The following is a 14,626-nucleotide window of genomic DNA, read 5'->3' on the forward strand; positions in this document are numbered from 1 at the left end:
CATTGCATTTACACTGGTTTATTTTCCTGTCAAAAAACGGCAATGTTTATGGGCGTAACTTGACATTTACTCGAGGATGTGTTTTGAACCTTTCAAAGGTGCCAACATTTAGAGATCAGCAGAAAGTACTAGAAAACACTGCTAAGCTACATAGGCTGTAAGCCTGACATAAGACATGAAGAAACACAGAAAACAATGGAGAGTGAATTCTGTGTTTTGAACGACACCGAAGACCTCCAAACGCTAATTTCAAACACTGAGGAGAGTCTCCAGTTCGAAAGGTAGGTTGGCTGCAGCTGCTAGCTAGCTTGGTAGCAGGCTGGCCTGTGGTGGGGCTCCGTCTACTCCCTGGAATGGGAATAGACGTTATCCGATTAAGTCGATGTATCGATAGAGCTTGCGTTTCCATTGTAGCGGTACGGGCATCCCATAGTCTCTGACAAACGCTGTAATGCTAAAGACTCCATTAGGCTTTGGCTTCAAAATTTAAAGCAGCCCCGTCCAGATCTAGCGAGGAGACTGGCTGAAACCTCACCGACATCAAAACCAGTCTCATCATCTTCTCATCAGTCAGCTACAGTTTAACTGTAATGCACGTGTGTTCTCAGGTCCAAGACATTGTTTGAGGAGATCCGTGCCTCAATCAACAATAATGATGAAGAGGACCGCTCCTTTTGGAGGCCTGTGCTTCCATGGGGTGGTGTCTACACCATCAGGGCGGGACGGAAGGCTATATCATGCACCCCTCTGTACGTCAAGATCAACCTAAAAAACACCTGCACCATCGATGGATTCCTCATGATCCTGTATGTGATCCTTCGAGACAATCAGGGCTTTCCCAGAGAGGTGGGCGTCTTCCTGGGCAAGCAGTTTGTGGAGCATTTCCTCTACCTGATGGACTCCTATGACTACACCACGGTGAAGATGCTGTGGATCTGGGACAGGATGTCCAAGCGACAGTACCGGTCTGCGGTCCACCAGGCAGCCCTAGAGATCGACTTGTTTGGCAACGAGCACGAGAACTTCACCAAGAACCTGGAGAACCTGATGTCCACCATGCAGGAGAGCCTGTGCACCAACTGGAGCTGTCCAGCCCGCTTCCAGGAGTTCATCAAGAGGACAATCAGCATCAAGTAAGCCAGACACATGCTGCATAATGATCTGATGCAACAAAGTGAGCTTTGTGCAACCCAGTCTCACCCTGTCCAGCATTGGTTGGCAGTGATACTATGTGTGTTAGGACTTTTCCACAACAAAAAACACTTGTTTGTAATTTAGCAGTGCAAAAGTCCTACTTTTTGAGTCCAACAGAGCTCAGATGGACTTTGTCCCAATGGGAGGGTCCTGTCACTACTTAAAATATTGCTAATGGTTCAAGTCAGCTGGTGTGCAACTCCGTCTTCAAGTGGGTTTCATTTCTACCCCTTGACATGTTAACCCTAACTAAGAATCTCCAGCTGTCTAATTGAGGTGAGATGAAGAGGGTGCGCTGCATTCCTAGCTGTCTCCACCCATTTCTGGTCTCGGGCAGAGCCATATAAAGGCATGCTCACCCACAGTGTGCGGTGCACTGTTTAGAAAATGGACTGTCTATTCTAAATGACCACAAATAATCTTTGTTTAAAGGGATTTTCCTTTCACAAAGGAGGCGGGGCTGATGAGTTTTGTTGGTTGATTGACACTGTTCTTGTTTCTCAGATTTTTGCCCTGACATTTTTTTTTCCTCCAGCCCTCCTCATGAGCTGCCTCACAGAGATCCCATTCAGTCCGCCGTAGATGAGTTCTTCTGCCCCAAGATCCTTCTCTGCAAAGAACTGGGGTGAGGCATATGGGGGATGTACATCAACTCCTAATTTAGTTCTGTGTTATCATGGTTTATTGACAGTGTGATTATCTGCCTGATAGGTGTGACGGGCTGAGGGAGTTCTCTCAGAGGGTTTTCTGCCACGGACCCCCACCCTTTGTCATTCTCAACATGCAGCAGTGGAAGTCAGAGGAGCTGTCCTATGTTCCCTACCATCTGGCTCTGTCCCAGCACAGGTACAGCACAGGCTTTCACAGCTTGTTAGTTTCAGCTCAGCTGGATGCATGCTGCTTTTATGAGGGGTGGAGGTGATAAAAATAGAGAAATGAAAATAGAAGTGATGAAAAAATGCTTGTGAATTGAAAAATGAGTCCTAACTTGTCAAGTGGTAACAGAGCCATGTTTTGTCATTTGTCATCACTTGCTTTCATTTGTTACTTATTATCTGAATAATAATAATCTTTATTTATATATAGCTCTTTGTAACAGTTACAAAGCGCTTTACAAAGATAATAAAAAAACAACAACTACAAAATAAAGTATAAGCTATTAAAAATGTGGTAAGAGATATAAAAGTAAGGCAGGAGTCATAAAAGGCAGGCCAAAAACAGTAATAAAAGGTAATAAAACAAGACTATAAAAATGAGTTTTAGGAAGTGATATAAAAGGTGATGCAGATTTAGCCAGACTGAGCTCCTCAGGCAGGTCGTTCCAAAGTCTAGGAGCCCTGATGGCAAAAGCCCGATCATTTTAATCTACATTTCGGAACAGCCAGTAGGGATCTGGCTGCCAGGACCTCAGTCTACGATCTGGCCCATATGGAGTTAAATGGTCTGTGATATAGCCATGTATCCACTTAGAAAAACAGTGGGGAAAGAGCTTCCAAAAACGGCCCAGAATAAACAAAATAGATGCAAAAGATGCATAAGGTAAACATTTATTCCAGCTGAATATGCGCAAATAAACAAAAGCGCTTAACACAGCAAAAGACAAACCCAGGATAGGCTTGCCAGACCCATCCATGCCTTAAATGTGATCAGTAAAATCTTAAAATCAATTCTGAAATAAACAGGTAGCCAGTGTAAAGGTGCTAATTGGGGTGATGTGATGTTGTCTTTTTGTTCCAGTAAGAATCCTGACGGCTGCATTTTGTAGTTGGAGAAGGAGAAACTGAGACAGCATTCCTGAGACAGGAATGCAGAGAGTTGCAGTAGTCACTAAAAGATAAAAACTGGTTAATATTGTTAATCTTTAGTTGAAAGAAACAAGATTGAACAACTCCCCGGACTCAAATTATCATCAGAAATTACTACGTTTCTTGCTACTGGCACAGTATCTAATTTATGGTGAATCAATTTAATGGAGTTGGGTGGGCCAAAAAGGACTATTTTTTTTGGTTTTATCTAATTGTAGAAAATTCTGCAGCATCAAGCATTTAATATCTGCGAGGCAGTTATCATTCAAACTTCTGAGATAAAACCATTTATCATTTTTCACTTTACATGCATTTTCATTGCTGTTGTTTTCAGTTCACAAGCATTTACATCATATCTATTTTTATGATTTCATTTTTTTGTTACTTCTACCCCTCCTATGCCTTTTTCACAGACCAAAGGGGTGCTTACTTGTGCTTACTATTATTTTTAGTTTTACTTTGAGCTTCCTCCACAGCATAGAGGGAACGGTATTAAAACACAGGCATGTCCAACTGAGCCTGTTGTTGCCACAGGTACTCACTGGAGGGCGCCACACTCTTCAACAAGGAGGAGCATCACTACTCCGCAGCCTTCCAGATAGACGGCTACTGGATGCACTACGACGGCCTGAGGAGCGACAATCTGATCCTGTTACACAAACCCCCCGAGCTCCTGCTGCTCTCCTCGCTGGTCTACATCCGAGCCTCTGACAAGTGAGCTCGTCTGGTGCCAACTGGATACACAAGAGACACTAAGGAGGAGAGACGGGCGACTGTCACACCATGCACAGGAGCTGAAACATTCTCCCAGCCATCATGTGGTTATTTTGTCTCATGACCCCTTCGATGGCATCACATTACTCAAAAAACATTTCACTACTTATTCCATAGTTAGAATTTGACATTGCTTCCTTCCTGTCAACAATCGCTATGTCTGTTCGCTCCGAGATTACGGCTGAATGACACGTGCTCTATTTTGCCCGAATGCTTGCAGAAAGCTCGCTGTGCAAAATGAAAATTGCTTCTCCTTTTTGGGCATGCTTGGAATCCAAGAATATAATGGACTATAATAGTTCCGGGCTGGTATGCACAAATGATAATCGTATGCATCGTATGCATATACTGTTACCACCCTCACAGGGGAAATGTCATCGCATTGTTTTAACAATTTTATGGTTGTTAAATGGATTTACATTGACAGTGCATTTGCTATAAAGCAACCTTGTATCAACGGTTGTCATGAGTGTGTATTGGGATGACTGCACAGGGAATATATATTTCCATCTCAGTTGCAGATGTAGAGGTTTGTGTGTGAGCCAGTCAGTGTTTCTTAGCGTTACATTTATGCATATCAGCCCTTGCCTCAAATTGAACTGGTGCTCTTTCTATTTACACTGTGGTTTTAGAGGAAAAGAAACAACCAAACTAAGTAACACTTTGCTTTTTTCATCATCCACGTCATGTTCATTTCTTGCGTTTTGTTAAAAAGTCAGTTGGTAGAGGTAAACATTTCAGACAGTACAATAAATGAATGTTTGATTAAATTGAAATTCAATTCTTAAAAATTGTATAAATAACATTTAATACAGTCTGAAATGTGAGTCATTTCTGACACCAGTATCTTAGCATAAACATTACCTGTGTAAAAGCTTGTTTGCCTTCTGGGGCACTAAGTGGGTTCATTTCCATACTGATCAAATTAAACTCAAGCAATTTCACACTATAGCTCAGCACATACTGCACATAACCTCAATTATCAATATCACACAGTGCCTCTGCCAATGAAATGTTGTTGTGAAACTAAATGAAATCCTGTTTAGTAAAAATCCTTGTGTTCAATTGTTAAATAGTTTTCAATTGCCGTTTTTCTATGCAGCCACTGTCGTTTTTAAAATGCAATACAGATATTTTTATACTACACGTATTGATTTGTTGTGTTGCACTTGTGCATTGCATGGATGGGCATAACAAGGGGCAAATAAGAGCAAACAGTACCTTTTAAGGCAGGCATTTATTTATTTTAACTGGGTACAACTGCACCACACAAACTGACTAAAATGTATGTAAAATGTCTTCAATCAAAACATGATAAAATGTGAAAAAAGCTACTGCTTCTACATCTAAGGTTATCTTGTACTTCCAGTAATAATCCACAGGATATAAAATTCAAGATCATCACCTTACTTCAGACACACAATGGGAAATGTAAAAGAAGCAGAGTGGTAATTTGGCTAACATTGACATCAGTTTCAAAGGATTTCTTTCAGACACTAAACACTCGAGTGGCGGTCCAGTCCAGACCTGGTGTTAGTCCTCCCTCTGCTTTCTTTAAACAAGCACTTTGGTGAGAGTGGTGGCAAAACAACACATTGGTTAGGCCATAAGAAAAATGGAGTATGAACTTCATTTTAACATCCCTTTTGCAGATTCACGTTTGCAGATTTCATCAGGCTCTCTCCAAAAATGATTAAAGAACTAGTCCGTATACACCTTTGAAATCAACTGGATTCCTAAAATTAATAAAAAACATACAGTATGTGATGCGTGTATGCAACATTGATGCTAGATGAACGATGGCAGCAGCACACAATTACGCCCGCGTGATTTGTGCTCTGGCTGATGGCGTCTGGGCTTTAAAGTGACCAACACATAAAATCTAAAAATAATAATATACATCACAATGAACATGAGACAAAATACAGACTTTGCAAACAAAATCAGACTAGATAATGTTACAGAACATGAACAATACAAATTAGAATTATAAATATAATGAAACATCAAATTCTCCATTCATCCCCATCTTTCTCAAAAAAAAAAAAATAGTTATACATTTGTAAAATAAAGTTTGGATGGCGTTCAGTTATACATGAAACAATCATTAGAAATTAACAGGAATTTAGAGTAAAGTACTGTATAGTGATGCAAACAGTCTGCAACATCATAAACTGCAAATGTCTCACCAGTTGCATTTTTTTTTAAATCTCCATTTTCTCTAATTTAAGGACACCCTGACCGATTTGCAAGACAAATATCATAAAAATAAAGTTCTCATCTGTAATTATGGTTTTGGAGAAGAAACTGTCAGTAATTGATTTACTGAAACGTTAAGTTTAGAGTGCAAAGGGTAAACTGGAAGAGCACATGTGCTGTCTGGTGTTTGAAGTACAAGGCAAGGTCTATACCTCCGTTTACCCAACGATGAATAAAATGGTGAACAATCCCTTTGAATCTGCTTAAAACAAACAACAAAATATGCTTTGGACAAATGAACCAGCATGCAAAACACAAGTTAAAATGATAGCGCAAAATGCCAGTAGGATGAGACAAAGCCAATGGTACCGTTTGATGTTTCATCAGACGAGCATTAACGAGTCAACATGTGAATGGACAGACATGCCATGTGTGATTCCATTACAGCAATATGAGATGCCTTGGCATTTTAAAAAGAGACTAAATTAAAAACACAAAAAATATATTAATCCACAGAGGAAACAGAAGTCTTATTGCATCATCTAAATGCCATCAGCCTAAATCAAAACGTATGTACAAATTACAATATGTATCAAATAGTTTGGTAAGTGCAATGCAGAGCTCTGTTAAAGTTTCCACTTCTGTGCAAACATCAGTGTACAATGCAACTCAAACTAGACTCTAAACAAGAGACTCAAGAGGACACGCCTAGTCGCGCCTAGTCTGTCCTAGTCTAGTGCTCCATCTATTGCCCCACACTGCTTGACCCGTCCCTCAGTCTAGCCCAAAGCTGTACAGACCCTCATCCAGCCTGGAGTCAGACAAACCCAGGGGAGAACTCAGTTTGCCAGTCCGGTCTCTCTCCCAGGGCCACAGGATTGGTGAAAGTGACAACTTGGCCTGAGTTGGCTAGTACAGCCCTTGGTGCTTTATAATCCCTCTCCATTTGACAAGCATGGAAGAATGTAACATTAGCAATAAAGAAAAGAAAAAAAGAATGTTTTGATTGTGGCACACAATCGGGGGTGTCGGGGCTATTTCTAGCACTGGGGGTGGGAAAGTTCTATCAGACTTGAGAAAGGAGGTCCTATTTTGGCACTTCACATGGGGCTGTGAACAAATTACCTCTAACCTGAGCTTGCCAGCAAGACCTTGGCCACATGAGGCTCACATGGTTAGTGGCAGGGCGGTGAAGCGCAGGCATCAGAGCCAATCACAAGCAGGGAAAGGCTTGTTCATAGCTGGCAAGACACCGCACTGGCAATAGGCATTTTGAAACAATGACAAAGCATCTTTATATCCTGCAACAGGGACAGTGTGTCAGGGGAGCCATTGCTTGTGGCATCTTCAAGGAATGGGAGAGATGACAATATAAAATCAGTATAAACATAAAGCATAGTGCTAATTTACAGACGTAAAGGATCAGGAAATTAGGGCTGAGGACAGAAGTTTGTGGCTGTCTAACCACAGTAGGACTTACTGCTTTAGTTTATTGCATGGTGGGGGCGTTTGGATTCTGAGCATTTTAATGCACACAAATCAAATAGCTAAGACAGTAACTGAACAGAGGCTGAACAAAGGTTGACCTCATTGTGTGAGGCAACACAGACACAAACAGCTGAATCCTGAATCATAAATATAGCACCAGTTAGTATTGTGTACAGACCGAGGGGTGAAAAGAGGGCCAAGGTCGATTTCAACAATTGTGAAGAGGAGCGAAGTGCGTGACCCGACCACAGGAAGGTGTAACAGAAGCTGGAACATGGAGATTTCTGAACGGCTCCGAGGATGAAGCAGAGACTAGTGGCGAACACTCTCAGGAGAATTCAGCAGGGTTTGTTTGTCATTTACCTCTGTATCGACCCTTGAACCAAATTGCGCGCACACACGCGCGCGCGCACACACGCTCGCGCACACACACACACACACACACACTAGTGACCCAGTGCAGAAGAACATTTACAGGCAATGCACTAGAGGATATATTCATATCTATATATTTCATTTAGACTATTTACAAGAGAGAAAAAAGGCAGCCCTTTTTAAGTAAATATAAAGATTCCAATTTTTCTCTTTTTGTGAAGCACTGATTTCGATGCAGAAGTCTCAAACTCAGTGTGCGAACTCCTGTGTCAATCACTGAGCCCGAGCATCAGCTCTGCACACACAGACACGCAACAAAACAAACAATCCTTCTATCTGACATGCACGTACTCCCGAGCATACACGCAGACATACACACTAAATGGCCAACAACCACAAATTTCATACAAATACACAAGCAAACTGCAAGGTTCTACAAAATTGGAACACGTGATTCTGCTTGCAGCAGAGAAATAAAAAAACAAAAACAAAAAAAAAACAGACTTGAGTGTTATACACAGAATTAATGGCATGAACAAAAACAAAGACAATGTCTATCAACATAACACAGAATGTTCAAAGAAACAAAGTGACGGATTTCTCCCACAATCCTCTGGTAAATGGCTCAGAGTCCTCATTGTGGTCCAGCAGCAGTAGAGCGGTCGTCTCCTCATCTCCGTGACAACAGCCGTCTCATCATCTTCCTCTGTTATCCACACACACACAGCTCTTCCTCCTCTCTCCAGCCATATCGGTGGTCCCCTGTGCCGGACAGCTAGCCCGGCACATCCATCCCACCCAGCAGGCTCTCTTCTTCTCTGGTGTTCACGTCGGTGCGCGGCCCTCCCCGGCCCCCGGAGGATGAATGTGGGGAAGGAGCAGGAGACAAAAAAAAGAAAAGTCTTTTCGTCTAAGTTCTCTTATGGGGTCCTAGCCGGCCGGGCCATGGGTCAAAGGGCAGTCAGGCCAAAGTTACAGCGGCAGTACATCATGCCGCTGGAGTCCAACCAGCTGTCTGTAATGGGGTCGTAGCGCTGGACAGTGTTCAGGTAGGACGACCCCGAGTGACCCCCCACCACATAGAGGTAGTTGTCCACGATGGCAGAGCCCACACCTGGGACAGACACATCAACAGTCATATTTGGCTGATTACTCACCATTGTCTAAATGCAATAGTTAGTATTACTAAATTCTGAATACAACAGTTCAACCCTCTAGTATCTCAACTCACCAGTGCGCGGTTCATTCATGGGCCGACAGGCTGTCCACTGGTTCTGGTGCGGATCGTACCTCTCGATGCTGGACAGGTGGGATACTCCGTTGTGTCCGCCCACCACGAATATGAACCCTAGCATGACCCCGACTCCGAAGTTGATCCTCTTGTCTGCCATGGGGGCTACCATTTCCCAGGCGTCCTTGCTGGGGTCGTACCGCTCCACGCTGCGGAGAGCAGACGCAGCACACGTTACAAAACACACCGTGGTTAAAGTGCGTAATCCTCGTGGGTGTGTAGCGGTGCGCAGGATGACAGTTTAACAACAGGTAGACCATGTAATTAACCCCTAGGGCTCTTTAATCTGGTGACTGAGGTTAGCAAGATTGTGGTCTTAATCTTTACAACACAAAAGGACAATCTGAGGTAAATCTAGTCTGCGCTACATGAGAGAGGCTTGATTTCAAAGCTCAATTTCTCTGTAATGGGGAACTCGGGGCATAATGGGGCGATTCTGTGCTACGAAGTGTGGGCTGTAGCACAAGAGATTATAACAAAATACTAACATCAGGCTTAACATGCCAATTCAACTGAACAGTACATATGTAATGCTTAAAATTGGACCAATACATGCTCATATTGGAGTATTTCGTTAAGGTACAGAAGGAAAATAAACAGTTCAAGTCAGCACTAGCTGTTGGTCTGATCACACACCCAGTGCAACTAGTTTAATGAGGCCACCTATGGCGGCTGTGAATTACCCTACCAGAGTCAAAGTGATGAAACCCTTGACAACATCACTGGAAAACTGGCAATTTGGGGATTGCCTCACAGTATGTAAGGGCATACAAGGCGTTGGGGAAAGAACAGTCCCCAAAGATTCCCTGTCCAAACACATTCTCCTGAGGGGTTTGGGGAGTCAAGGAGACTAGCAACAACAGAGACGTCCCTCTCTACTGATCCACAGCAACAACACAGATCCAACCAGCAGCTTCTCTACAAAGACTTCAGCAGCCACTTCTGTCTGTTAAGTTTCCTCTCTGCTCATTAGCAGGCCATCGGCCGTTTTCTCAGCAACACTTAACATCCTTCACCTGTTTGCCAGTTCTATTAGATAACCCGCAGGACCTTGAGAAAGACAGTGTGGTTAGGAGGGCTTAAAGGGGACTAGAAGCTTTTCCATGGGATCAAAGCCCATATATATAAAAGAGGTGTGGCAGGGCACCATAAATATGTTATTGATGTCAAATGTCATCTGTAGGAAAAAAGAAAGGTTAGAGGTATGTTTTGATCCTATGTGGCTTTATGTCTTCAAATCATGGAGAAACTTACTTTGGGAATGAAGGAAAGGAGGTGTACCATGTCATACAATATGGCTAAATTAATAAAATATAAGTTGAACAAATAGAAAATAGGGATCAGGATGATTAAGTGACTAGTCAATTAACTGTTGGGTAACACTGTAATATATGTGTGACCTACACATTAAACTTCTTGTCTGGTAGTACAGGGGATGCATGTTTTTGGTATTCATAATTTAATATGCACACATAAGGAGTGTCAGTTCCATCTGTTTTTGGCACTCTGACAAGATAATTAGTCTGTTAGATAACTAACTCAATTAGCATTCACAATTCCCCATCCCTAATATAGAGCATGTGTAATATTTGTAAAATCGACAGCAGATAACATACATTTCCACAAATGAAACAACAAGCAGCCTAACCACTCTTAGCAGTAGAAGTACCTGTTCATATGCGCTGGGCCGTAGCCCCCGATGGCATACACCATGCCATCCAGCACAGCGGTGGCAAAGCAGCTGCGGGACTTTGTCATAGGCGCCACGGGCTGCCACTCCTTCATCTTGGGGACGTACTTCTCCACCGACTGGAGGTAATACTGGCCGTCGTAGCCTCCCAGGGCGTACAGCTCCCCGGCCAGCACCACCACCCCGAGCGTGCTGCGGCACTCGGCCATGCGCTCCACCGAGGACCAGGTGTTGCTGTCGGGGTCCCAGCTCTCCACCGTGCTCTCGTGCCTCCGGTAGCTGATGCCCTGTCTCATGTGCGTGGCGATGCCCCCCACCACGTACACCTTCTGGTCCAGCACCGCCACTCCAAACTCGTATCGGGGCACACTGAGTGGGGCGAGTCCTATCCATGAGTCCGTCTGCGGGAAATACATTTCCATGCTGCAAGAGAGACAGAAAATACCCATATTTTCATTGTTTTACAATTTTTGCTTTTAATACAGAATAGGAAGAAGACATGAACAATATAGAATAGAGGTGCAACTAATGATTATTTTCATTATCAATTATTTTTTCAATTAATCATTTAATCTATAAAATGTAAAAAATAATGACAAATGTTCATCACAAGTTACCAGAGCCCAAAGTGATATTATAAAATTGCTTACTTAGTCTGAATAACAGCCAAAAAAAAAAACTGTCATTATATAGTGATATGAAATAGAATAAAGCAAGCATATCTTCACATTTGTGAAGCTGTAACCAGAAACCAGGCTTTTTAACTTGATAAATGACGAAATTTATGATGATGAATTAATCTATTATAATTCTGATAATCGATAGATTTTTCAGCTCCAATATATTAGTTTAGAAAGTTGTTCTTTTAAAAAAACGAAAAGATTTAATTTATTATCTAAAGACTATTAGCATTACCTTTCTAGTGTGGCAAACAGTCCAGCCTTGCCTCCTACCGCCAGCAGCACCTTGGGGGCACAGCGCGGCCGGGTGGACAACACCGTCTGATAGGACAGCCGGTGCTCGGGCATGAAATGATATTTGAGGGCCTCGTTGAGCAGGTGCTTGCATGCGTGGTCATCGCGTATAAGGTGGTTGGCTTCATATAGGCGGGTGAGGAATTTGACGCTGAGGAGAGGAAGGCGCACACAGTGCAGCAGCTGAGCCAGATGCTGCTGTCTCTCCGTCACGTCGTATTTGATCCACGACTCCAAGGCGTAAAACACAGTCTCCTCAGTGACCACCTTAAGACAGTCGTTGGACACAATTTCATCCAGCTCGGCCCTCGTCAGCTCAAAAAATTCCTCCGTCTGACACACCTCCTCAAAGTTCTGACAGATGAACTTGGTGGCAGCCAGACACAGGTCGTGGCAGCCATATGTCTCGGCAAAGCGGGAGATGCCTATGCAGTTCCCAGCATCCAGCTGGCTCTCTAAGAAGGAACAGCACTCCTTAAGCACTAGCTTGACCTGGAGCAGGTTGGCAGCTGGCAGCAGAGATTCCACCGTTTCCTGGGAGATAAACACAGTGCCAGTGTAGGCATACTCGACGATGGCCTAGAAGAGAAAGAGCAAAGCTACTGTAAAGGCTTCGTAAAAACAAAACAGAGGTAAAACACTTGTTCAGAGCAGCTTTACAAATAAATCTCTGCTGGCTACGAGCATACCTGGAGCGCTGCCTCGTCGATGCACTGGAATTCCACCTCAGAGGTCTCCTTTTCCGACAGGTTGCCCGTGAACATGGCCTTGAAGTAGGGGCTGATGCTGGCCAGCACTACTTTGTGGGCATGGATCTTGGCATCACCCACACGCAGCACAATGTCACATAGTTCATGATCCTGCCGCAAGAGCTGGAGGCCTTGCAGCAACTGCTCAGAGTGAGGCCGTGTCAGACTGGCAAGCATATAGGACTGGGCCTGCTGGTCCATCTGAGAGCAGAATCCACAGATCAGTGCCATGTTGACATTTGTTAAAAGCATACTGCTTCATTGAGATTCTCTGAATAACTGGTAACTTACAGTGATCACTAATCAGCGAAAATAAACACAAATTGTCACCTAGTCGGTGAAGATCGCACGAATAAAAAGTCAACTAAACATACACAACATGACGTAAATACAACATGTCATACGGAAACACGCCTGGGCAGTATGATGCGTTCAGTGATGTTTTGGAGCCATCCAGGGATTAGTCAGACCCGTTCTGTTAGCTGGTTAACGTTACTGTGTGGCAAGCTGGATGAAGCATCTTCTCAAAGCTAACGGTTAACGTTAACCAACCTTACTGGCTAGAAAACATTAGCTACAACATCACTTAGCCATCTCTTCTTGCAAAGACAAACCGTTTATTTAAAGCCCCTTCCAGCATTTCGTTGCAACGTCAAATCATAATTTTCAAGTTATCAGCCTTGAGCCAACGATGTTGACCAAACGCTGTTGTGCATTTTTGTTGTCCGACGTTCACACGTTAACGATAGCTGACTAACGTTAGCTTGTTGACTGAGGCCTTGGCTTGATTTGAACGAAGGACATGCCCATTCACAGATCAAAAGTCACTTCTTCTTATAGCGTTGCATCGGGAAATAGCTAACACACTGAAAAGGCTCGATAGCAACTTAGCTAGTGCGGAAACACCTTACACGGATGACCCATTTACACTATACTTAACAAACATTACTCCAACGTAGCGTTAACGATATTCCATTCCAGCAAATACACAGTGCCCATTTCTCCATTTCGTTGCACTGCAGTCAGTGCAGGTTAGCTGCTAAAAATAAACACGGTTACTGTGGCTAGCTGCATCATTGATTGATATACAGTAACATGGCTGACAAATACAAAACGTGACATTAGTTGTCATATAACATTAGCCTATATTACGTCAAGTGCAAAACACAAACCTGTAACTTATTGTGCGTCTGATGTGCCGCTGTAAAGATTGATTTTGCAGTGGCAGAGTTCAGCGGCGATCTGTAGGAACCCCGGGCGGCTGTCAGGAAAACAACCTACTGCCAACCTAGCCACATCTGAAGCTACGGAGGAGCTCTTATAATAGCAAGCTACCGAGAATAGCAGAGCCACTTCCGCTGGTTTCAAAATAAAAGCACGTGTACAGATATTAGCAAATATGTACGTACAAGAACAAGCCATGAATCGTGTTATGATTAATAAAAAATATTTATTTAAATCAGAGGAAATACAAAACAACATTGGCTTTGGCATTAAATATTATATTATTATATTATTATTTGTGTTTTTAATGTAATTTTATGTGAGTCTTTCATGGGTGTATGTTTTTATATTGTTTGTGAGCCCCTAACCTAAGACAATAACGTTTTTTGAATCTTTGAATCTTGAATCTTGAAATAAAAAAACAAGACAAAACAAAAACAAAAAGCGTATTTTACTCTTGTAGATCATTATTATTATTATTATTATTATTATTATTATTGTTATTATTATATGTTTCCTGTGACTAATGTTCTTGCTCTATGTTCCCTTAATCCACATAGTCCATATAGCTCATTTTTTCTTCTGCTAGGTCGTATGTTCACTCAGTTATGTTCAGCCCTGTATTCAGTGAAAAAAAAATAATGAAGGCTATGAAAACTAAATATCCAAATGTTTGCGATCCGGGCAATAAGCATCCCAGCTGAAGAGGGCATTTGAAGATGACCTCCATTTCTGAGAAAAAGTTCACAACCAAGTGAGTCATACATTAACTGCAGGGTAAATGAGACAGAACCTGCATACTAATAAAGCAGGTTTGCAATGCAGAATGTGTACAATCAGGTTTGAAACCGCTAAATATTCCT

The 14,626-nt window shown here is 42.7% G+C and overlaps 2 protein-coding genes across 2 annotated transcripts; one reads left to right on the forward strand and one right to left on the reverse strand.

The window, feature by feature from the left end:
• Positions 1-88: 88 nt before the first annotated feature.
• On the forward strand, positions 89-4,969 carry dorip1 (dopamine receptor interacting protein 1). The gene is made up of 5 exons (XM_071900238.2): positions 89-281; positions 609-1,133; positions 1,730-1,819; positions 1,906-2,040; positions 3,534-4,969. The coding sequence occupies exons 1-5, from the start codon at positions 196-198 to the stop codon at positions 3,715-3,717; spliced, it is 1,020 nt and encodes a 339-aa protein (XP_071756339.1). The 5' UTR covers positions 89-195; the 3' UTR covers positions 3,718-4,969.
• Positions 4,970-5,024: 55 nt separating this feature from the next.
• klhl28 (kelch like family member 28) lies at positions 5,025-13,816 on the reverse strand. The gene is made up of 6 exons (XM_071899871.2): positions 13,712-13,816; positions 12,480-12,740; positions 11,732-12,369; positions 10,796-11,239; positions 9,067-9,275; positions 5,025-8,949 (listed from the first exon to the last, which is right to left on the reverse strand). Exons 2-6 carry the CDS (start codon positions 12,738-12,740, stop codon positions 8,786-8,788), a joined length of 1,716 nt encoding a protein of 571 aa, XP_071755972.1. The 5' UTR covers positions 13,712-13,816; the 3' UTR covers positions 5,025-8,785.
• Positions 13,817-14,626: the final 810 nt, after the last annotated feature.

This window comes from Centroberyx gerrardi, chromosome 17 (genome assembly GCF_048128805.1).
Source record: "Centroberyx gerrardi isolate f3 chromosome 17, fCenGer3.hap1.cur.20231027, whole genome shotgun sequence".
Classification (NCBI taxonomy): Eukaryota; Metazoa; Chordata; class Actinopteri; order Beryciformes; family Berycidae; genus Centroberyx; species Centroberyx gerrardi.

Excerpts from the sequence above, each read along its gene's own strand:
- dorip1 (XM_071900238.2), top strand. The coding sequence starts at position 196 with ATGGAGAGTGAATTCTGTGTTTTGAACGACACCGAAGACCTCCAAACG. Across the intron at positions 282-608 it reads GAGAGTCTCCAGTTCGAAAG|GTCCAAGACATTGTTTGAGG; the intron begins GTAGGTTGGCTG and ends GTGTGTTCTCAG. Across the intron at positions 1,134-1,729 it reads AAGAGGACAATCAGCATCAA|CCCTCCTCATGAGCTGCCTC; the intron begins GTAAGCCAGACA and ends TTTTTCCTCCAG.
- klhl28 (XM_071899871.2), bottom strand. The coding sequence starts at position 12,740 with ATGGACCAGCAGGCCCAGTCCTATATGCTTGCCAGTCTGACACGGCCT. Across the intron at positions 11,240-11,731 it reads CTGTTTGCCACACTAGAAAG|CATGGAAATGTATTTCCCGC; the intron begins GTAATGCTAATA and ends TCTCTCTTGCAG. Across the intron at positions 9,276-10,795 it reads GGCCCAGCGCATATGAACAG|CGTGGAGCGGTACGACCCCA; the intron begins GTACTTCTACTG and ends TGCTCTCCGCAG.